The sequence below is a fragment of the Callorhinchus milii genome, unplaced genomic scaffold (assembly GCF_018977255.1).
Source record: "Callorhinchus milii isolate IMCB2004 unplaced genomic scaffold, IMCB_Cmil_1.0 Scaffold2, whole genome shotgun sequence".
NCBI lineage: Eukaryota > Metazoa > Chordata > Chondrichthyes > Chimaeriformes > Callorhinchidae > Callorhinchus > Callorhinchus milii.
In genome coordinates, this window is record NW_024704743.1 from 97,173,152 (window position 1) to 97,198,185 (window position 25,034).

At 42.2% G+C, this 25,034-nt stretch overlaps 1 protein-coding gene across 6 annotated transcripts in view; it reads left to right on the plus strand.

Annotated features, from left to right (window-relative positions):
- The window catches only part of LOC103175121 (transmembrane protein 241), a 66,301-nt gene that overhangs the window by 20,020 nt on the left and 21,247 nt on the right, over positions 1–25,034 (plus strand). For 4 of the 6 annotated variants that reach the window (XR_487433.2, XM_007887887.2, XM_007887888.2 and 1 more), the window contains 6 exons: positions 686–734; positions 4,995–5,040; positions 6,059–6,094; positions 8,481–8,515; positions 10,698–10,767; positions 12,593–12,686. Coding sequence is in view for 5 of the 6 variants with exons in the window: in XM_007887887.2 (XP_007886078.2) it covers positions 686–734; positions 4,995–5,040; positions 6,059–6,094; positions 8,481–8,515; positions 10,698–10,767; positions 12,593–12,686 (330 nt within the window). In the remaining variant the exon portion in view is untranslated. Of the gene's footprint in view, positions 1–685; positions 735–4,994; positions 5,041–6,058; positions 6,095–8,480; positions 8,516–10,697; positions 10,768–12,592; positions 12,687–19,854; positions 19,906–25,034 lie in introns of those variants that run through there. The other 2 variants (XM_007887889.2, XM_007887890.2) reach the window with 2 other exon arrangements.

The window sequence follows — 25,034 nt, forward strand, 5'->3', positions numbered from 1 at the left end:
CCACAATCTGGTGCTGAATCTGCAGGAACTCAGGTTCGACAATGTCGTACTGAGCAGCCGGTGAGAAGGGAGGCTGCGGGCGTCACCTGGGCTGCTTGGCGCGTCTTTGGCTACTGGTTGCATTTGAAGGATGGTTGCTTAATAAAGGGTATAATGCAAAATAAGTCGGGAGTGATCCGGAGTGTTTGTTGACAGAAGGTGGTTGCTGAATAGAGATGGTTGCTTTAACAAGTTGAATGTACACGTGAAACAGCCCCAGAAATCTCCTTTGGGGTTAAATCTTCTGATATCATTGCATGTGAAAAACTTATCTCTCAATACCCTCATTCTGTACAATAGACCAACTACCTTATCATCATCTTGTTAAACTCCCTGTAATAAAAGTCTCTGCGCTTTATTGAGGGTGTGTGCATATTTAAAATTTTGGATGCAAATCAATAGATTTACAAGACTAAAATGTCAGAGATCCTTCACAGAAGAATTTGTATGTTATATGCGTTTCCATGAAGCAAATCAAAATGAAGAGGGAGAGTTGCTGAACTTTAACAAGTATATACTATATGTCCTTTAGACCAGTGTTGTATGTTTGTTTCTACTGCAGTTTCATAAAGCGCCCATGTAGGGGAGTCATAGCCCAGTAAATGTGTATCTTCCTTGAAAGTAAAATGTACTTCTTCTGTTTCAGTTTGACCCAGCAGGCTATTTCTGGGCAGTGATACATTGCCTATGCGCTGGTGAGTTGATTTTTTTTGTAACATGTTCTCAGTGTGGTTTTGCTGAGATCGACGTCAGTTTCATCATTAGTCAAATTAATTATGACTTTACATTTTAAATTATCAATAATTACACTAATACATAATCTTGCTTACCTCTTTTATCACCAATAAATTCACATGCAGTACAAACCATTTTTTTTAAGAATTGGAACTGGATAGAGTTGAAGTTCATATCAGTACTCCAATTAATACATATCACAGATGTATGGTCATACAATTTAAGTAGAATTAACCAGGCACAATTTCTTTCTTAACTCATGTAAGTAAAACTGCAGCAAATGGATATGGAGTGAGCAGCATGTGGAAGGTAACCATATTCACCTACTAATAGCTGTTCTAGCCTCAGGAAAAAAAACGCCTGTTTCTTTGTCTTATTTTAACCCTAATTACTTACTACTTGCATTTTCAATGCAATGAGGCAGCATGCCCAACATCCTTCACTTGAGGTTTCCCTATTAAAGGATTTGTATCTCTGAACAAAGATCTGTTGCTAGAGAGCTATAACACATACTGATTAGAGCAGTTTGGAGGAGGAATGTTTCAGGGCATCACCGAGAACTGATTCTACTTTTTCTTCTCATTGTCCTTGTTAGAAATTTGTGTTCCAAACTTGCCATGCATAAATCATATTAGTTTTCCATATAGGTGACTATCCCCTGGGGAGGAGGGAGGGGAGGTAAGCATGGTGTCCTTGGAAGTGAGTTGGCTCCAGGTGACGTATTTGTAGCTCAGTTAGCTCCGAGGTGACATACTTGGAAGGTGTGGCAGTCGCAGTAGTCCAATTCTTGAACCAGGCAGGTTTGTGATATTCCAGGGCACGACTAATGCCAGATCAGCCAATCTGGCATATCAGCAGGACTCAGAGAATCAAAACCAGAGTTCCGCATAGGTAGGCCACCTACACGTGGAAATTTCCCTGCGTCTGGAGTGTAATGTACACTATTCCCTGGACAGTTGCACCCTGCTTACCCAGTTTCAGAAAGTTTAGGTGCAAGCTAGCAAGGCACGTTATTGATGTAATTTCATGAAGAAAGTGGTATCAGCGTTGCTTCCTGCATGCAACACTGGTCACTGGGGACTGGGATTCTTCCCACTCAACAACAACAACAACAACAAGATTCCATTTATTGAGCGCCTTTCACGTCGGGAGGACGTCCCAAGGCGCTGTACAGTTGGGTCAGGACCCGAGCAAGGGGGAAATGGTCAGGGTGAGGGGAGGGAAGGGAGGGAGCGAGGAGGGGGTAGAGAGTCGAGAGGGGAGCTGAAGGCACGGTCAAAGAGAAAGGTCTTGAGACCGGCCTTGAAGGAGGAAAGGGAGGAGGCGGCGAAGGCACTGGGGGATAGAGTTCCAGAGCCTAGGGGCTGAGAGGCTGAAGGCCCGGCCACCGATGGTAGGGCGGTTGGGGCGGGGGATGTGGAGCAGACCGGAGCCAGAGGAACGGAGGGTACGGGCGGGTAGGTAGGGGGATAGTAGGTCGGAGAGGTAGGAGGGAGCAAGGCCGTGAATGGCCTTGTAGGTGAGGATGAGGATCTTGAATTCGATCCTCTGGGGGATGGGGAGCCAGTGGAGGCGAGCGAGGGTGGGAGTGATGTGGTCCCGAAGCCTGGTGCGGGACAGTACACGAGCTGCAGAGTTCTGAATGACCTGCAGCTTGTGGAGGGAGGTGCCGGGAAGGCCGGCGAGGAGAGAGTTCCCATAGTCCAGCCTTGAGGTGATAAAGGCGTGGACCAGAGTTTCAGCAGCGTGAGGGGTGAGGTAGTGCCGTAGTCTGGCGACATTCCGGAGGTGATGGAAGGCGGTGCCAGTTGTGGCGCGGATATGGGGAGAAAGGACAGCTCAGGGTCGAACAGAACCCCGAGGTTCCTGACTGGCTTTGAGAGGTGGAGAGTGCAGCCTTGGATGCTGATGCTGTCAGCGCCTGAGGTGCGGAGGCGCTGATGCGAGCCAATCAGGAGGGCCTCAGTTTTGCGTACGTTGAGCTGGAGAAAGTTATCTCTCGTCCAGGACTCGATGTCGGACAGGCAGGCTGTCAGGACATCGGTGGTCGTGGAGTTGAGGGTAGAGGAGGAAAGGTAGAGTTGGGTGTCATCCGCATACATGTGGAAGTTAACCCCATGTCTGCGGATGATGTCACCAAGGGGGAGCATATAGAGGGTGAAGAGGAGGGGACCGAGGACAGAGCCTTGAGGGACACCGCACGAGACAGTGCGGGGGCCGGAGGAAAAACCATTTGTGGAGACAAAGTGAAGACGGTGGGAGAGGTACGACCTAAACCACTCAAGGACAGGGCCTTGAAGGTTTAGGTGGGAGGACAAGCGGTGGAGGAGGATAGCATGGTCGACCGTATCGAATGCTGCCGAGGTCGAGGAGGACGAGGAGGCAGAGGGAGCCCTGGTCACAGATGGTCAGGATGTCATTGGTGACCTTGACCAGGGCAGTTTCTGTGCTATGGGCAGCACGGAAACCCGATTGAAGGGGTTCGAGTAGTGAATGGTTAGAGAGTAAAGAGCGCAGCTGGGAGGCGACAACTCGTTCCAGGACCTTGGATAGGAAGGGGAGGTTGGAGATGGGCCGGTAGCTTGATAGCTGCGATGCATCAAGGGAGGGTTTTTTTAAGGTGGGAGTGATGGTGGCAGTTTTTTAAGGGAATGGGAATAGAGGCAGTTTTTAAGGGAATGGGAATAGATTCCCTTCCTATTAATGCTGCACACCAAAGACCAGTGGGTATGGTGGTCCTTGCAGCAGCAGGAAACATCTGTGGTCCCCAAGCCTTGTCTCTTGCCAACCTGCACCAAAAACTTTCTGGAATTAGGTAAAAAAGGGTGCGACTCTCCAGGGAAGCAGTGTACATTCCCCTACAGATGCAAGGAAATTTCCACGTATAGGTGGCCTACCTATGTGGAACTCTGGTTTTGATTCTCTGAAACATGGTAATGGGTTTCTGTGTAGGACAGACACCTGACTAACCAAAAAATCAGTTTTCTCTAAAATTTTATGTAGATACATGGAAGATATGCATGGGGAAACATGTTTGTGCTTCAAATCTCTGAGGAACCTAAAAGCCACTGATTTGGGCAGTGTGGTCTACTTGTTCAATACACCACCCTCAGGCCTGAAGTGCTTGGATCAAATGTTAAATATGTATGTTAAATTATGTGATGGTGGTGGGCATCTATTTCTCTGAAGCTGAATGTGTATATAAGATGTGTTCAAATTTGAATAATAATCCCTCCAAAACAAAACAATAATAAATTGGTCATTTTCAATCTACGACTGTTTGTGGGACATTGCTGTGCTCAATTGGCTGCCGCGTTCGCCCACAAATATACAGTCAATTCACTTTACAGTGTGTTCTGTGAAGCACTTTGGGACGTCCTCCCGACGTGAAAAGCGCTATATCAAATGCAAGGATTATTATTATTATTATTATTATTCCAAGTACTAAATGTTTACTTGCATTTTCTGCTTTGGAGTCCTGGAGCCCTCGTGGAGTCCTGTAGCTCAGTGTTAGAGCACTCGCTTCACAAGCGAGAGACCTGGGTTCAATTCCCAGCAGGGTGAAATGTTGGGCAAGTTTCCTTACTTCACACGCCTCTGTTTACCTAGCAGTAAGTAGGAATCCAGTTGTTAGTCAATTGGGGGATCGCCTTTCCAGGGATAATAATTCCTTCAAAAAAAATTATAATAAATTGGTCACTTCAATCCATGACTGTTGTGGACACTGCTGTGCGCAATTGGGTGCCATATTTCGTCCACAAAATATACAGTCAATTCACTTTACAGTATATTCTGTGAAGTGCTTTGAGACGTCTCCCAAGACATGATAAAGTGCTATACCAAGAGCAAGGATTATTATTATTGAGTTTTTTTTTGTATGGTGATTGTTAATTTTAAATTAAGTTGTCAATAGGTAAAGTTAGACCTTTGGCTATGTTTACTTTCAAAATTATGCCAGCAAGAGACTCGTTTGTAATGTCAATTTTAATGTAGCAGGTGGTAATTATATAGTAATAATCCTTGCATTTGATGTAGCGCCACATCACGTTGTTGAGACATCTCAAAGTGCTTCACAGAATATACTGTGAAGTGGATTGACTGTATATTTTGTGGGCCAAAAACAGCAGCAAATTGTTCACAGAAGTGACCCACAAACAGTCGTGGGTTGAGTGACCAAATATACCCAACTAAGCATTATTTGTGCTTCCTTTGTGTTGCAGGTGGATACAGAGTGTTCCAGGAATTACCGAAATCTTGTTTATTAAGGTAACTATATAAAACTGCACCCATGCATCAATCTATCTCTTAAATTTCTCTAGTACATTATACTTCCTGGTCTATCGTACAATGGAAGATCATACATTCTCTTGTGCCTGGAAGAATTTTTTTTATGAGCATTGTTTACCAGAATTCTATTGTGGTTATAAAATCACGATTTATAAGCAGTAATATGAAATGGTAACTATTGTGGTTGAGTTTTAATCCTACAGGATTTTATTTGAAAATACACTTTGTTTCACTGAGATCTTTTCATCCATGTAAAATTTTATTTCCATTTTATTTTGAACATTTCAAACTTGTCTATTGCATTCTGGTCATCACTGATATAACTTTCTGCATGTTGTGCTTTGCAAAGGACACGTTACTGTTGTCATTTCATAAAGAAAGTAGTATCAGCATTGCTTCCTGCATCCAACATGAAAAAACTCACACCTCTGAATCATAAGGACGTGGGTTCAAGCCCCATCTTTGGTCTTAGAACTCATATCATCTAAAATGACACTCCAAAATGCAGCGTTTGAGGTGTGCTGCATTGTTGGGAGGTGCTGTCCTACGAATGAGTCGTTTAACCAAGGCCCCATCAATTTATTCAAGTGGATTTTAAAGGATGCATGACACTACTTGAAACAAAAATTATGTTTTTCCTTGCGACCTGGCTAACAATTCCACAACAAAATTGGTCATCCACTTCATTGCTCTTTGTGGGACATTTCTGTAATCAACTTGGCTGTCATGTTTGCCCGCAAAACACACAGTCACAATACTTTACAGTATAACCTGTATAGTGCTTTGGAACATCCTTCTGATGGGAAAGGTACTGCATAAAATGCAAAGTTTTTATTATTATTAAGAAATTATGGCAATGCCAATTTGATGATACAGAAGTCAGACATTTCCCTGTATGTGATGGAAGGTACTGTTCACCATCTATCTTGCTTACCTAAGGCAAGGACAGTTCTTTAATCAGCATTAAGGTACTAAATATATTTTTCTTTCCTTTCAGTGAATTTGAGCAGCAGTACCTCAACTACTTATACAGGTAAACACCAGTGTGAAGGAATGTACTCAATTTTACAATAGTCTAATTTTGTTTCTCCTTTCACTTTTCTATTCACTCCCAGGCTTTCTGTTCCTCTTCCTTCGCATTCCTCTTTTTCACCATCGCTTGTCTCAATGCTGAGGGGGTCATTGATCCTGGTTACCAATTCTGGACATTCAATAGCTATGCATTGTAGTAAACATTAGCCATATAGTATTTCCATCATAGAATCTAATGAGCCAAGAATTTGGTCATTTTGTTAAATTGCAGCATTTTGTATCCGAATCTATGTTTTTACCTTCAATTAAAATCAAAATATAGGGCTATGTTATGACAATATACTGATAGCTATTTAAATATTCTTCATTCATTCTTTCAGGTTTTGTTGCGCAGTTATTTAAAAGTTTCTTCACTGATCTCTAGTCCTGCCACTGAATCAGTCCCAAGACATCATTTCCTTGTTTTGGGGATAATTTGAAATACTGTATACCTGAATTTGGGAAATGCTGAAAATAATCATAAGATTAATGAACTTTGGTGAAGATTATTTTCAGCATTTCCCAACTTCTCCAAAATTAATGAAATACAATCACAGTTAAAAATGAAGTAAAAGTTTATCTCCTCGATGTGACATTTCTGTGCAATGTATTGTCATGTTTCAATGATTTGTTATGTTTAGCTTTTAATCCACTGAAAAGTATCAATTATGAGAAAAATATGGGACCACTTTGTGAACCTTTTTTTAATGGTGTAAGATATTTGGTTGCTAAGCATTGAATTAACCTTGTATGGGCAGATCAGTTTACTTATAATGCTTAACTTCCTGGATTCTCCCAAATTTTATATGCACCAACAACTATTTCACGTGGGGGAGAGAGATGGAAGACAGCTGCTACTTGAATATTAATATCTACAAAAATGCTTAGTCACTCCCTTTTAATCATAAAAATAATATAATATACATTGGCATAGATAGCTAGTTTCATGTCCAGAGGATGTCTCGAAGTGCTCATGCATGCTTGTCAGCCTTCCCAACTATTCCCTCCACAAGCTACAAATCATCCAGAACTCTGCACCTCGTGTCCTCTCCCGCAACTTCTTGACCCCATCACACCCACCCACTGGCTCCCCAACCCTCAGAGGATCGAGTTCAAAATCCTCGTCCTCACCTTCATGGTCCTACACAGCCTTGCCCCCTCCTACCTCTCTGAGCTGCTAAACCCTTATCAACTAGTCCACTCTCTCCGTTCAGCAGGCTCCAGCCATGTCCCCCGCATGGCCCACCCCACCATTGGCGGGCGAGACTTCAGTCTCTCTACCGCCATCATCTGGAACTCCATCCCATATTCCCTTCACCTCGCTTCCTCCCTTGCCTCCTTCAAGGCAGGCCTCAAGACACTCTTCTTCGCCGTGCCTTCGGGCACCCTCTCTGCCCTCCACCCTCCCTGATGCTACCCCCTCACTAATCCCTGACATTTCAGTGCCATGATAGGTGCTTGACAAATGTAATATTGTATTGTATTGCTTCACAGGGTTTACTGTGAAGTGGAGTGAGTGACTTTATGTGGCAACACAATTGCGCACAGCAATAACCCACCCTTTAATTCTTCCCAAATGAAAGCTCCGAATGTGCCCACTAATTCCTATCCCTGGAGATCTCAGACGATTAACAACTTAGATTATAGTTGAAACATTTAACAAATAGCCCTTTTTAAGGTTTGCTTGTTTTTCAACCTTTGCAATCACATTGAATTCCCCAGCACATAAGCATTGTAATTTACTGTAATCATTCTTTATTGCAATGCTTATTTGGATATTCATATCTCCTGAGCTATTTTCGTTACTGTTTAGTATTTACGTGGATTTAGCAGCCGCCCAAGTCATTTCTAGGAGACCTATATTCTTGTCACTGTCTCTTGCTGAAATCCATTATTGAGTGTATAAGAAAATGCTGACTGATTCAGATTAGGAAAAAGTATCCTGTGTAGTTGTTTTGAAGTAAATTTAAAGAAATGGTTGATGGAAAATAAGTGATGTATTTAAAGACCATCTATTTTTACATACTGTATTACTGTATTGGTGACATTGAACACTGGAAACAAATTGGCTGCACTTGGTACATAAGCAGAAAGACCAAGGGGGAAAATACATGGTAATTCTCCTTAAATTCTTATTTCCCTAACTTCAAAACATTATACCTTGACTCTGGCAGTTCTCTTAAACTCACTCTACTTTCCCTTTCTCAGTGACCTCTAACCACCTTGTGAGGCGCCATTTTTCTTACTTCAAGATGGTCATGTTGCATAAAAGGCACTATATGAATATACATTATTGTTGAAAATGAATTATCTCAGTGGAATCATTTTAACAATTTGTTCAATTACAGTGTGGTACTTCTGGCCTTTGCTGCCCATTTTTCAGGTAAATATCCTAACTTGCTATTGATCTATGTTGCATTCTACATTTAATTTTACTGTTTATGAAAGTTGCAGTTATTTTATTTCACAGAATTTTGTCTACATTTATGTACTTTCCAGCAGAGGATATATGAGTATGTAAGGTGACACTCCAATGCAGTGTTGGGGGATTGTTGCATTGACGGAGGTGCCGTCCTTTGGATTAGATGTTATCACGAGATCCCGCCTACCTGATCAGGTAGACGTTAAAGATCCCATGGTACTTTTTGAAAGAGAAGGGAGTTGTTTGCTGTTTCCTAACCCAAAATCCCCCAAATAAAATTGGTCACTCATTTTGAGACATCTCGACAACCTGAAAGGAGCTATATCAAATGCAAGGATTATTATTATTATCAATTTTGTCTTGAGTTTGGCACTGGCTGAGAAAAGCTAATTCAGTCCAGACACTGATACTTGCACCTTCCTAGTTTGTATAGTTTAGTTACACCTTCAATTAAGCTGTGGACTGACTCATTAACTGAAAAATGTCTTTTGGTAATGAAGAACCGAAGTTTGTATTGTTATAAATGAGGAAATATTGGAATCCTGTCTGCAAAAGATGGCGAATTTCAACTGGGCAATAGGGAAGGCCCTTGAATTACCTCAATATCCTTGTGCTAGGAGAATATGGAGAAGCTTGAGTTTTATTTCCTGGTTATAGCATCTTCTGATGATGATCATGTGAGCTTCAAGTGAGGTTCAGATTGTCTCATAGATTTTTATCTGATTCAGAGAGTTAAAATCTCTGAGACAATCCGAACCTCTTGTGTGGTGTCACCTAATCACTTAGCCTTTTACACTGCTGGTGCTCATGAACCAAACCCAGAAATTGAGTCGCTGCCTTCAGCAGGTGAGATGAAGAGAAACTTGAGTATGATCTATATAGAATATTATATTCTGAATATGTTCTGTAGAAAACTGGGTGCTTGTTATAAGGTTGAAATACAATCCAGAGAGTGAAATTGAGAAAAGAAACCTGTACATAGATTGGACCTTGTGTTGTGGAACATAATGTATGTAACATGTAGTTAATTGCGTTGTTTCTTAAACATTTAGTGAGCTAAACAGTCTGTTTTGTTAAAATAAATGTGTTTTATTCCAATCGTGTCAATGAACACATTTTCCTCACGTTTAAAATGTAGTTCAGGCTAGGTTAGTGTTAATTTGCAAAGTTAATCATTGAGTTCATAGTCGTTTGCCTACAAAATACAGTCTACAGTAAAATAGATCTTCAATGTCCACCTGAACAGGCAGACGGGACCTTGGTCCAACTTCCCACCCAAGGGATGGCTCCTTCAATAATGCAACACCCCGCACCCCCTCCCTCAGCTCTGCACTTTAGCCCTAGCCCATGCTGTGTGAGTCCCAAGATTAGTGTAACCAGTTTAACCAACCTATAACTATTGTAGTCTAGATACACTAGTTACACTAGTTATAAAGCAGAGTGTGGAGATTTCACTATTATAGCTATATGTTTATTGTTACACTAATTGTAGAGCAGATTGTGGGGATTTCACTAATCTAGCTACACTAGTTACACTAGTTATAGAGTAGTTTCCTTAGAGTGACACATTCTACTGCTTAAATATCAGATTAGTATTTTACAGTAGGTAAAAAAAATCCATATTTCGATATCCATAAGTGCACACCTCAACCCCTTGAGTAGTGAATGATCCGGTTGAGGAAGTAGTTTTTTTTTACAATTTCCCTAAATTATGGTGCTAACATTTAGGGACCTTAGCGCCAGCCAGGTTGAGATAAGATGGCAGAAGACTAGGATTTGAGTCTTTAATTCCTTGTTCTGTATAGCTAGTGCTGAGCTGAATGGTGGTTTTACAAAGCAGTCTATTAGGGGCAGTTTGGAGGTAATTTTTTTATATAAAAGCAAAATCATTTTGTACAACAGTAATGCTTTCGTGTCAGAAACTAATCACCAAAAATAATGTATTTGATATATCGTCTTTCACGTTAGGACGTATCGAAAATACTTCACAGGATTTACTGTAAAATGTAGTGACTGTATATTTTATAGATGAATACGACAGTCAATTTGCACACAATGTCACACACAACCACAAAAAAGCCACTAGTAACTATTAACAAAAAATGGTGAATCCTGTTTTAAGATGACTTCTTTCTCCTTTTAGGTGATGCATTTAGTGCCTTGGATTTCCCATTTCTTTACTTCTACCGATTCCATGGTGGCTGTTGCGCCAGGTAATGTTCACTTTGGGTCTGATGCGTAGGTTGATTTTACAGTCCTTCTCCTCTTCAGCCAGCATTAAACTGAGATAAACGTGCATTTGCTTGATGGTTCTCTTTTAAATTGTGTGGCGCCTGCACTCTATATTCAGTGCAGTAACAGTAAAACTAAAAAAAAATTTAAATTACAAATTTATTGGAAACTCACCTTGTTTTGTTGTGGTCTCTGTTATTAACTTTAAGATATCTTGTGTACACAGTGCAACAGAGGCCTTTGTTCAGCAGTTTGAATGAACTTAAGTGCCTCTGAAATTGTTCTTTGACTTGATTGCACAATAGCCTAGATAATGACTTTCATAGTAATTGATCCACCAACAACATTTTCCTCAGCGAACAAAGTTTTTCTTTTCCTTAAGAAGGATCTAAGCTCTTCTTCTCCTCCCCTACCCCCTCACTGTAAGCAATGTCTTGTCCAGGTCCATAGTGTCTGTTTGTTACCTTGTTGTATTTGGGTTGCCACAGAATACCTGTCACTCCTGTCGATCAATGTTTAATGATAAACTAGTGACTATGCTCTGGTACTCTGAGGGCGGGAGAGAAGAGAAGACAGCAGGTCTCTTGGGACTGAGCTGGCTCTAAGGTGAAACGCCTGGCAAAAGAATATCAGAATTAAGTCAATACCTAAGCGAGGCAGAGCTGCAAGCTCCAAGATACTGTTAATAAGATTTGGAGGAACACACTAGTTACAAGAGGCAAGAATTCTTTGCACTCAGTTCATGTTAACATTGAGAGCCACCAAAGCATTAATGGGAATAGGGTGGTCTTAGCTGAACAAATAGTGAGAAGCTTGCAGATATTGTGGTTGAAGAACAAGATACTAAATTAATGTTCTTATTTTCCTTAATTTTTGGCTGAAGAGCAATCTTCTGTTGCTGTATTTTTTTCTTTCTGTAGAGTAGCCTTGGAAACAAAGTACTTTATCTTTTCTAAATATACTAAAGTTGTTGTTTAATATAGTAGATTTTCCCTCTTTTCTTTACAATGCTATCTTTGGAAGCCATACAAAAAGTATTTCACAAGGAAAAGCTGCTTTGAAAATGGAGTATTGCTTTAAATATCTCCCTGATCGACAATTGTCACAGGTTATATTCTCTCAAAGACCTTGGCGGGAAGTGGGGAGGAAATTTTCTGTATTCCATAAATCTAAGTGAAAATGATAGCCAAGGAATTTACCAATGTGTACTGAGAACAATGTTCATGTCGGCAATCTGGAGCCTGGAAGGAAGCCAATTTTGGCTTCAACTAAAATTTTTCTTGGCTGTCACACTCTGAGAACTGTTGAATTGACTCATTCAGTGAGCTTCTACTGAGCTCCTGGGTGATGATTCCACTTGTTCTTCCTTATGAAATAAACATTGAAAGGAGACTTTAGGATTAACAGCACAGATAGCCAGTTCTGTGTAACCTCCTTTGGTCCAGTTGTTGCAGTGAAAGGAGTAATTGAAAGCCTGATGTCAAAAACTTATTTTAATATATAGTAAGAGGGTAGCAAGGGAAGACATTAAAACCCTGTATGGATCTTCAGCCAAAGAAGGTTTCAGTTGTTTAAACCTATACTCACTCTGGATTCTCCACTGGAGCAAACTATCTAATCCCAAATATCCACCCTTTCCCTATCCTCTTTTATATTTTCACTCTTAAGTGCTTGTCCGGTTCCTTTTTAAATATTGTTATGCTCTCAACTTTAATAACTATGGGTGGCAAAGTGACTGTTGTTCAAAATGATCTGTCCAAATTTAGAGTACTCCTGTCACAATGAGCACTGCTTTTGTTATTTTAGTGGAATTCTGGGGTTTTGTGTGCTGCTGGCTTCCGTAAAGGTGAAGAGTTATTTTTCCACAGACCAGTTTGATGCATGGATGTTCTTAACAAAGGTATGGTTGTTAAATTGTGCACTTTGATCATTGTTTTTTAACTGATAAAGTAATTGAGTGGATTGCCTGTCAGGACACCAGGAGAAACTCCCTTCACTTTTCTAATAGGGCTATGGGATTTTTAGCAGTAAGTAGGCAGGAGCTGGTGGTAACTGAAAAAAAGTATTATTATTAGCAATACGCACTATGAGAGAGGCTCAGACATGCCAACCTCTTCCCCTGGGATTCCTTGCGTTTGTTCCAAGTGAGATGCCTATCCTCGAAGGGGCCTCCGCAAACCACCATCTTGTATGTCCTTTTACTTATCTTCTTGTGAAAGAATGAATAAAGTCATTGTACACGTTCCTGATTTACATGCAACAAGATCTGCATCCCATCCTTGGGATAGCTTGTACCAAAATTGCTAGCCCTATACCATTTCCTTGATGTAGATTACAGTGTGTTTGTAAGAAGAAAATCTCAAATAGATAATGAATCCTTGCATTTGATGTAGCACTTTATCATACATATGGATGATGCCTGAAGAATTCAACAACAACAACAAAATTACATTTGTATAGTGCCTTTCACATTGGGAGGACGTTGCAAGGCGCTGGGTAATTCACCAATGAAGTAGCAATGCTTTTCAGTCTATTCCTTGAAAACATAATCTGAGGAAGGGTTCTATAAGAGGAAGGCGCAAGAGATTGAAGCTAAATTTTTAGGATGTACCAGCAAGAAGAAATCTCCTTTGTGAGTAGGAGTAGATCAGAGAGATTAGGAAGTGCTGGGGATGATCAGTGTTACCTTACCAACGATCAATCTTCAACTTTGGTTAAAGAAAGTTGTAAAATTGCAAAACTACACATTGATTGTGATTGGTACCTTTTAATAAGATAATTGTAATCTTAATCTGCCAAATTTTAATGCTATTCCTTGTGAAGGTGGGACTATTCACATGCAAGTGACCCATGTGCTCAGCAAAATTGTACTGGGCATTTTTTAAAACCAAATGTTCAAAAAAAAGTTTCCAAACCACAATGTATGTACATGGGCGTGTTACCCGGCTACAGTTATGTAATTGGTGGGATTTGAAGTAACTGCCAAAAAAAACTCAACCTTGAATCATAACAACCAATTTCTAGAAATTGGCATCTTCTACTGAATTTGTCACAGCACGATTGCTTCTTTTTTGGCATTGTGTTATAAGAAAGAACTTGCATTTGTCCTTATCATATCAAAATATCTCAATGCATTTAATGGCAATTATTTTAAAGTAAAGTGACCATTTTTGTATGTTATGTGCAGCAAGCATTTTGGGAGCAATTTTGTCAGGATGATTGATCAGAATACTGGGAGAAACTCCAACAATACAAAATTAAATTTGAATAGCGCCTTTCACGTCGGGAGGATGTCCCAAGACTCTGGACAGTCAGCATTTTGGACCCGGGCGAGGTGGGTGTTTGGGATGAGGGAGGGTGGAGGGCAGAGAGGATAATTGGCTGAAGGCGCGGTTGAAAAGGAGGGTCTTGAGACGTACCTTGAAGGAGGCAAGGGAGGGAGCAAGGTGAAGGCACTGTGGGATGGAGTTCCAAAGGGTCGGGTGAAGAAAGGCTGAAGGCCCGACTGCCAATGGTGGGGTGGGCTGACAGGGGATGTGGAGCAGGCCAGAGCCTGCTGGGTGGAGAGAGCAAGCGGGTTCATATGGGGTTAGCAGGTCACAGAGGTAGGAAGGAGCAATGCTGTGGAAGGCCTTGAAGGCGAGGACGAGGATTTTGAACTCTATCTTCTGACGGATGGGGAGCCATTTGAGCTGCATGGGGGTTATGGGGTCATGGAGCCTGGTGTGGGAGAGGACATTCACCTGAGGACACACACACATTCATAAAATTTTACTGGATCTTTAAAGTCCACACAAGTACAGTCAAACCTGTTCAGCAACCACCTCCATTTGGCAGCCAGCCACTGTTAAATACCTGGAACAGCCCAGTTCGCACAAAACATCAAGACACATCAACCCCCCTCCCTCCAACCAATTTTCCACAAAATTTGTCAAATTTCTCTGCGATTATTTCCGCAATTTTTGAAAATATTTCCACAATTTTCTATTGGCCCTCGCAATGTGGGAGGTTAGCCACAAACTGACCCACTGCAGTTAATTATTAATTACTAATTTGTTCCCATTCATTTTAACCATGTTTTCAAATCATGATAGCCATTATCTTTCATAGAATCATCGAATTATACAGCACGGAAGGAGGCCATTCGACCCATCATGTTTGCGCCGGCTCTTTTATACTAGCTATCCAATTCAATCCCACTCCCCCGCTCTCTTCACATAGCACTGCAAACTTGTCCTCCCCAAATAATTATCTACTTTTCTCTTAAAAATTGTTATCAAAACGGTTTTCACCACCCTTTCAGGCAATGCATTCCAGATCCGAACAACTCACTGTGCGAAAACATTTCTTCTCACCTCCCCTTTGGTTCTTTTAACAACTATTTTAAATCTGTGTCCTTGGGTTATTGACCCATCTGCCAGTTTCTCCTTGTTTCTCCATGATCCTATCACCCCCACCTGGCTCCAATTGCCGCCCTTCTCTCAGAGGATAGAGTTCAAAATCCTCGTCCTCACCTTCAAGGCCTTCCACGGCATTGCCCCTTCCTACATTTCTTCCAGGCAGAGGGCGAAACCTTGGGCAAGTTTCCTTATTCCACACAGAGCCTAATAATAATCCCTCCAAAACAAAACAATAATAAACTGGTCATTTTCAATCTACGACTGTTTGTGGGACATTGCTGTGCGCAATTGGCTGCCGCGTTCGCCCACAAATATACAGTCAATTCACTTTACAGTGTGTTCTGTGAAGCGCTTTGGGACGTCCTCCTGACGTGAAAAGCGCTATATCAAATGCAAGGATTATTATTATTATTATTATATTATCTGTGACCTGCTAACCACATATGAAATAGTCTCTCCTTGTTCACATTGGTGATCTATATTGTCCAATACAATATAGATCTTGACAAACTGTTTCAACTTATCCAGAATAGTAAAACCAGAGGACACAGCCTGTGATTGAAATGGGGTAAATTCAGAACGAATCTATGCAAATACTATTTCAGTGAGCGAATAGTGAACCTGTGGAACAGGCTTCCTAGGGAGACGGTTGAAGCAGGAAGTGTTGATTCTTTCAAACATAGATTAGCTAGTTTTCTTTTAATTTTCTTTTAGGAAACAACATTACGGGATATAGTACATAGGTAGTTTGGGACATATGTGCATGCGACCTCCGGGGAGGTGGAAGGCAAACAAGATAGACCTTGGTCTTTTTTCGTCCAGCATTTCTTAGGTTCTTATGTTTACCCTATCAAATCCCCTCATAATTTTGAAAACTTCTATTAAGTCTCCTCTTAACGGTCTCTGCTCCAAGGAGACTCCAATGGAGTCCTGTAGCTCAGTGGTTAGAGCACTCGCTTTGCAAGTGAGAGACCTGAGTTCAATTCCAGGCAGGGCGAAACCTTGGGCAAGTTTCCTTACTCCACACGCCTAATAATAATCCCTCCAAAAAACAAAAAACAATAATAAATTGTTCATTTTCAATCTACGACTGTTTGTGGGTCATTGCTGTGCGCAATTGGCTGCCGCGTTCGCCCACAAATATAGTCAATTCACTTTACAGTGTGTTCTGTGAAGCGCTTTGGGACATCCTCCCGACGTGAAAAGCGCTATATCAAATGCAAGATTATTATTATTAATAATCCTAGCTTCTGAAGTCCTTCATTCCTGGTACTATGCTGGTAAGTCTCCTTTGCACCCTCTCCAATGCCTTGACACTCTTCCTGAAGTGTGGGGCCCAGAACTGACCACAGTACTCTAGCTGAGGCCTAACCAGTGTTTTATAAATGTTTATCATAACTTCCTGACTTTTGTATTCTCTGCCCCTATTTATAAAGCCTAGTATCCTGTATTCTTTTTTAACAGCTTTATCTACCTGTTCTACCACCTTCAAAGATTTACTTATATGAACCCCCAGGTCTCTCTGTTGCTTCACTCCCTTTAAGATTATACCATCAGCTTATATTGCCTCTCTTCATTCTTCCTCTCAAAAATGCATTTCTCCACATTAAACTTCACCTGCCTGTGTCTGCCCATTTTGCCAGTCTGTCTATGTCCTCTTGCAGTCTGCTACTATCCTCCTCACCATTTACTACATTTCCTTGCTTAGTATCATCTGCAAGCTTGGAAATTGTACTCCCTAAACCCAAGTCCAGGTCATTTATATAGATCAAAAAGAGCAGTGGTCCCAATACTGACCCCTGGGGGACACCACTGGACACTTCCCCCCACTCAGAAAAACAACGTTTAATGGAAAGTTTCATCCACGAGAACCAATATTTTCTCGAAATTCTTACCACTATCTTATTTCCATTCCATCATTAAAGTAAGGTAAACATACACTAATGTGGTCAGTGCAGAATCCCAGCCCTGCTTGTGGTGGAATGCATAGAAGTCTGACAGTAAATACTTGCTGATTTAGTCAGAGTACTGTTTATTTTTGAATACTCGTTTCCCAGAGGATGGGAGAAGTTTAGACGTGAAAACTCCGAATAAATTCCCATTATTGCATGTTGTTGATGTTGTATTTTTAGCTACTGCTCTATGTCTGAATGAATTATTTTTATCCAACAATTTGCTTTGTTTTTAAAAAAATAACCCCACTCTGACTCAACTTAAGTTATCAAAACATTTATTCTAGCATATAATGGCTGCTATGGAATTATTCTGGAGTTTACTTTGGGTCATTCTGTGCTATCTCATGATCTCAATCAATTGATCGTCATGAATCTGATATTTATTTAACCCCATATTTCATGGAAAGAGGCCTTACCCTGTTTGCTGTATCTGCAGTGGAGTGAATGTTTTTTAAAAAGTAGTAGGTAGGTCAGATCAAATCTTGTATAGTTGGAGGAACATGTCTGCTTCGATCTATACTTTTATGTAGTAAAAGGTGATATTTTGTTACAGTTTGCATTGTGTGTGCATTGTTCTGTTATGTTTACCTAGCAGTAAGTTGGAACCCGATTGTTAGTCAATTGGCAGATCCCTTTCTGGGGGTAATAATCCCTTGAAATAATAATAACTTGGTCACTCAATCCACGAATGTTTGTGGGACACTGCCGTACGCAATTGGCTGCCGCCCACAAGTTAGACAGTCAATTCACTTTACGGTATATTCTATGAAGCGTTTTGAGACGTCTCGAAGACGTGATGAGGCGCTATATCAAATACAAGGATTATTATTATTGAATTACAGGCAGTGCATTCAAATGTTGGAGTTTGACATAGAATCCCTCTTGACTCTCTTCCTCTTCGAAGATGCTCATTTGTGTTGGGTCATAGGTTTATGGTTGCCAGACACTATCCAGTTCCTCTGGCATGTGTGAGCCTAAAGTTTGAAGATGGCAGCTATTTGACCATGGGAAATAGAGCTGAGCCCGAACCGGTCCATACCTGCCCAATTACCAGCCAAGATGACTGGATAAAGTGTAGGAACTCTAGCTAAATGTTTTCTCCCTCCTTAGCCCCGGGCACTGAACCTAATCGTAGCTCTTACTATAGCTACAGTTAAATCAGCTAACTCAGCCCAGACCTTAACTTGAATTTGGTCCCTTATCATTCTGTTTGGCCTAGTTTCAAATTGGGCAACATAATTATGGTATCAACTGAACTGTATTTACTCTTCAAACTTTTTTAAAAAAAGCAGTGTTTCTAATTCAGGTTTCAATGAGGACTTGCAGAACACATGTTAGAGCATCTAATTATGTATTGATACATTTCGTGACAAGTACTACATTCAGATGATTCATGATATGAGTCTGTTCAACCAAATGTAAATCATCAGGTTTCCTGGGGTTTTTTATATAATGGTCAGCTGTTATTGTAGATTTGTTTCAGTTTTATTTGCTGTAGGTTTATAAAAAGCTTGGGATGTCTCAATAAAACAAAGCTGTACATGAAGAAACTGAATCTGAGACTACAAGTTTAACATTTCAGATCTACTGTTCTTGCTATGTTTGCTGAAGTACAGAAAATATGTTGAGGGGTCATTGAATTTTATCAAGTTTGCTTCATTCATTGAATGCTAGTGGATTAAAAGGCGAAGGGAGTCAATGTCAATACCACATCTGGAGTGTTGTTCAGATTTGTAGGTGAATGGTGGTGAAAGAGTTAAGTACTTGAGAAAAATGACCCCATTCTTTTGGCAGTGGTGGTATTGGTTTTGGCAGAGAACAGAAATGTGCAAAGACCATTGCCACCATGAGAATAGACTGATGGTTGTTAGCTTTGATCACTCAAATTATTTTGTGAAAGCTTCACAGATGTACTGTCAGTTATAAAGAATGCAAGGCCTGATAGCTGCATGTTTGCAATCATTTTCCAGTCAGACAAATTCCTAAAGTTGTGCTTTTTATTTTAAAGGGGTGGGGGAGAAAATCTTCTCATTAAACACTTGGCAAAAGACCTAGTATTATATGTACTAGATTTAATGCAGCTCATTGCACCACTGAAAGAAAGCCTTCACAATGACCAAGTCTTTGAAAAATGCACCATTTCTCGAGAGATTCATTAAGAGTTTTGAAGTACCAAATGGAAGAAACTGTTAAGGAACAGTAATTATTGACTGGTTTTGTTTGCACTTGTGCTATTTCCCTGATTGGTACCTTGGGTTGGTCTGAAGTCTCTTCAAAATTATCCTAAGTGCATAATTTTAAAGAGTCTTCAGACCAAACTAAGATGAATACCCACTTAGGGATACTAGTGAACTTAGAATTTTTGAGTCCTGCTTCACAAGATAACAGTTGAGTCAAGACAGGATCTTATTTTAGCTGCACAAAAGTGCCACTTTGTTATTGGGAGCGCAGAAATCTTCATTCTGTTGCAGCTGGTGGGAAGGCTTCACACACAAGAAGACAGTTGATAATTGTCACCTGAAATTCCGTTGTTTCTTAACAGATTTAATATTAAATACATTGTATATCAAATTTGTTATGAAACAGCACATTATTCATCCCATAAATAATTTGAAATTATTAAAGTTAAATCTTTTGTGAGCAGAGTTTCTGTGCGAGTCACACAGATTTGTAATTTATTTTACTTCTATTTTTAATTGACATGCATGTGCAGGACACTGATCACAGAACACTTTAGGAATGATATCCTTCATTTTGATGAGCAAAGAAAACTTGAAGCCCACACTTTCAACAACAACAACTGGCATTTATATGGCACCCTTCATGCCGGACAGCGTCTTGGATTGCTATTTTCTACAATATACCAAATAAAGTATATATTTGAGATTTTATCAGATATTGATCATTTAGCAGAGGCAATAAAAAGTGCCCTCACAAGAACCAGAAAATATGAAATACTATATATTTTGAACTGTAGGACCTTTTTCTGAGCAAACAAGTGAATTTGCTTTGTTTTAACCAATCCTGTCTTATTGTGCTACGGGTTTCCTGGACCTCGAGTGAATTCTGCACTTTCCTTTTAATACTAAACCGTCTCAAAGACCCCAAATCCTTACAGACATTTTAATTGATATTTTTCCAAAATTCTATAAATAGTTTTTGTTATAACACCCAGAACAATCACTGTCTATAAATTGTTTGGCCTTTGTATCACCAGGAAGCATTACCAGTCTCTTAATTCAGACTAAAACAAATTTTAAAGAGCGCCTGTGTTGAAAAGTATAATTTCAAATTATAGGACTTGTATATAATTCTGTGTAATTGTACAGTTCATGGCGTAAATGATTTCAAGTCATTTCAATCCATTTTGAAAATCAATTTTAAAAATTAGAATGCTGATCTCACAAGCGTTGGAGAGTTTTAGCACCATTGATATTCAATTACACTGCAACTGATGCTTTTTATTCTTAAACAATTTGCCCTTATATAACGCCCTCCATGCAGGGTAGCATCTCAGAGCGCTTAACAGTGGTGCAGCCTGACTCTGGTGGAGGGAGGCGGCTGTAAGCAAGGCCGAAGAGGAAGGTTTTCAGGTGGGACTTTGTAGCATCTGGAGTATTTTGCGTTTTGAACTGATACTTTTTATTCATTTCACTGCAGACACATGCAGTGACACATGCATGACACATGCAGTGAAATGAATGCTTCCTTGCATCAACAACAATTTGCACTTATATAGCACCGTCCACACAGGGTAGAGTCTCAGAGCGCTTAATTCCAGCCTAATTCCAGAACAGCCTAATTCCAAGCCCTGGGGGTGGGGGCATGAGAGGGCGGCTGTAAGCACGGTTGAAGAGGAAGGTTATCAGATGGGACTTGAAAAAAGGCAAAATGCATCAACCTCTGCATCGCAGTACAACAACAACAAGACAACAAGATTCCATTTATAGAGTGCCTTTCACGTCAGGAGGACGTCCCAAGACGCTGTACAGTTGGGTCAGGACCCGAGCAGGAAGGAAATGGTCAGGGTGAGGAGAGGGAAGGGAGGGAGCGAGGAGGAGGTAGAGAGTCGAGAGGGGAGCTGAAGGCACGGTCAAAGAGAAAGGTCTTGAGACCGGCCTTGAAGGAGGAAAGGGAGGAGGCGGCGAAGGCACTGGGGGATAGAGTTCCAGAGCCTCGGGGCTGAGAGGCTGAAGGCCCGGCCACCGATGGTGGGAGGTTGGGGCGGGGGATGTGGAGCAGACCGGAGCCAGAGGAACGGAGGGTACGGGCAGGTAGGTAGGGGGATAGTAGGTCGGAGAGGTAGGAGGGAGCAAGGCCGTGAATGGCCTTGTAGGTGAGGATGAGGATCTTGAATTCGATCCTCTGGGGGATGGGGAGCCAGTGGAGGTGAGCGAGGGTGGGAGTGATGTGGTCGAAGCCTGGTGCGGGACAGTACACGAGCTGCAGAGTTCTGAATGACCTGCAGCTTGTGGAGGGAGGTGCGGGAAGGCCGGCGAGGAGAGAGTTCCCGTAGTCCAGCCTTGAGGTGATAAAGGCGTGGACCAGAGTTTCAGCAGCGTGAGGGGTGAGGTAGTGTCGTAGTCTGGCGACATTCCGGAGGTGATGGAAGGCGGTGCCAGTTGTAGCGCGGATGTGGGGTAGAAAGGACAGCTCAGGGTCGAACAGAACGCCGAGGTTCCTGTTTGGCTTTGAGAGGTGGAGAGTGCAGCCTTGGATGCTGATGCTGTCAGCGCCTGAGGTGCGGAGGCGCTGACGCGAGCCAATCAGGAGGGCCTCAGGTTTACGCACGTTGAGCTGAAGAAACTGGACTATGTTTGGCCATTTTTTTCAGGTATGAAATCCCTGGAAGAGAATGCTTCACAACCCTGAGGCTAGAAAGCTAGTTTTAACAAGTGTCAGGTATCCCACTGAATGACTTTTACATTGCTTATGTCAGAACCAGCTGGCACACCAGCTTTTTCTCTTGGAAATGTCACCAGCAGTTGAAGCTCAGTGCAACATAACCAATTAAAGGCTACACACACTCAAACGTCAGATTTCCTGAACAGAAGGTGACACAAGTAAAGCAATATAATTTGCTACAAAAACAGAAGTCACTGAGAACACTCAGCAGGTCAGGCAGCATCTATGGAGAAAGGAAAGTGAGTCAACATTTGAGGTCCATGACCCTTCGTCAGAACTGGGGCATGTTGGGAGGGAGAGGCTTTTAAGGTCTAAGTGAGAGGGGGGAAGGCAGGGCAAGACAGACAAAGGAGAAAGTGGAGTAGAAGACGGGATGATGGATTAAAACGGTGTTAATAATACAAAACAAAGTGGGGTGTTGAAATTGCAGCAAAACAGGCAGACTAGAGAGAGAAAATAAGTGCCTGGGACCCAGATGATGTGGTAATGGTCACAAGAAAGGAGGGGGAGGGGGAAAGTAAGCTGTTATGATCTGAAATTATTGAAATTAATATCGAGGCAAGAGGGCTGTAAGGCCCCTAGCAGATAGATGAGGTGCTGTTCCTTGAGCTTGAGTTGTGGTTCATTGGAACAGCATGGGAGACCATGGATAATAATAATAATAATAATAATCCTTGCATTTGATATAGTGCTTTTCACGTCGGGAGGACGTCCCAAAGCGCTTCACAGAACACACTGTAAAGTGAATTGACTGTATATTTGTGGGTGAACGCAGCAGCCAATTGCGCACAGCAATGTCCCACAAACAGTCGTAGATTGAAAATGACCAATTTATTATTGTTTTTGGTTTTTGGAGGGATTATTATTAGGCGTGTGGAGTAAGGAAACTTGCCCAAGGTTTCGCCCTGCCTGGAATTGAACTCGGGTCTCTCGCTTGCAAAGCGAGTGCTCTAACCACTGAACTGCAGGAAGAGGTCAGAGTGGGAGGGACAGTTGAATTGGCAAGAAACCGAAGCTCAGGGTTGAGCTTGCGGACAGAACGGAGGTGTTCAGAAATCGGTCACCCAATCTTCGTTTGGTCTCCCCAATGTAGAGGAGACCACATCGTGAGCAGCGAATGCAGTAAACTTCATGGTGGTAGTACACGTAAATGGCTGTCTCACTTGAAAACTGTGTTTGGGGCTCTAGCAAATATAATTTGCTGCTGTATATTTGCACTACTCTCAAAAATAATAATAATCCTTGTATTTTGTTTAGCACCTTTCACATCAGGAGGACTTTTTATTCATTTCACTGCATGCATCTCTGACATGAGACGTGCAACAACAACAAATTAAATTTACAGAGCGACGTCCCAAAGCGCTGAACTTTGTCGGGGCCCGAGCATGGGGAAGGGGTGGTGTAGGGGTGAGGGAAGGCAGAGAGGTGGTAGGGAGACCAAAGGCACGGTCGAAGAGAAGGGTCTTGAGACCGGCCTTGAAAGAGGCAAGGGAGGAAGGAAGGCAAAGGGACCATGGGATGGAGTTCCAGAGTGTGGAGGCAGAGAGGCTGAAAGCCCGCCCACAGAAGGTAGGGCTGGTTGGGCTGGAGACTTGGAGCAGGTCAGAGCCCGATGAACGGAGGGAGCGGGCCGGTTGGTAGGGAGTCAGCAGGTCAGAGAGATAGGAGAGGGCAAAGCCATGGTTGGCCTTAAAGGTGAGGACGAGGATCGTGAACTCGATCCTCTGGGGGATGGGGAGCCAGTGGAGTCGGGCGAGAGTGGGTCACAGTGTCTGTGCATGAGAGTACACGAGCTGCAGAGTTTTGGATGACCTGCAGCTTGTGAAGGGAAGAGTTGGGAAGACCGATGAGGAGGGAGTTCCCATAATCGAGCCTTGATGTGACAAATGTGTGGGTGAGGGTTTCAGCAGCCTGAGGTTTGAGGCAGTGGTGGAGTCTGGCAATGTTGTGGAGGTGGTGGTAGGCAGTGCCGGTCATGGTGCGGATATGGGGGAGAAAGGACAGTTCAGGGTCAAACAAGATACCCAAGTTCCTGACTGGTTTAGTGAGGTTGAGGGCAGCCATGGAGGCTGATGCTGCCAGCGCCTGAGGTGCGGAGGAGATGGTGCGAGCCAATCAGGCAGGCCTCGGTCTTGCTGACATTGAGTTGGAGAAAGTTGGCTCTTGTCCAGGACTTGATGTCAGACAGGCAGTCGGTCAGGACGCCAGTAGTCCTGGAGTTCAGGGTGGAGGCAGAGAGGTAGAGTTGGGCGTCATCCGCATACATTTGGAAATTTACCCCATGTCTTCTGATGATGTCACTAAGGGGGAGCATGCAGAGGGTGAAGGGGAGGGGACCGAGGTCAGAGCTCTGAGGAACACCGCACGAGACGGTGCGGGGGCTGGAGGAGAAGCCATTTGCCGCAACAAAATGGAGGCAGTGGGAAAGGTAGGACCTCAACCAGTGAAGGACAGAACCTTGAAGGTTGAGGTGGGAGGAGAGGCGGTGGAGGAGGATTGAGTGGTCCACAGTGTCAAAGGCGGCGGAGAGGTCGAGGAGGATGAGGAGGCAGAGGGAGCCCTGGTCACACATGGTCAGGATGTCGTTTGTGATCTTGACCAGAGTAGTTTCCATGCTGTGGGCAGCACGGAAACCCGATTGGAGGGGTTCATGGAGGGAGTGAGAGGAGAGGAAAGAGCAAAGCTGTGAATGCAGGGAAATGAATGCTTTGCAGGATACACTGTAAAGTCGAGTGACTATGCATTTGGTGCGAAAACACAGCAGCCAACTTACACACAGCAATGTCACACGAACAGCCTTCAAATGAATGACAAGTTTTAATTTGGTACTTGGTGGTCAGCACACCGTGAGAGAAAAGCTCCCTTCTTTTACTGAATAGTGCCATGGCAAACGGGGCATCGGTTTAATGGTGTGCAAATAGTAGGTGCTATAAAAACTACAACTTGAAACTATAAAAACGGGTAGAAGTGATATGTGCTGCTGAACTT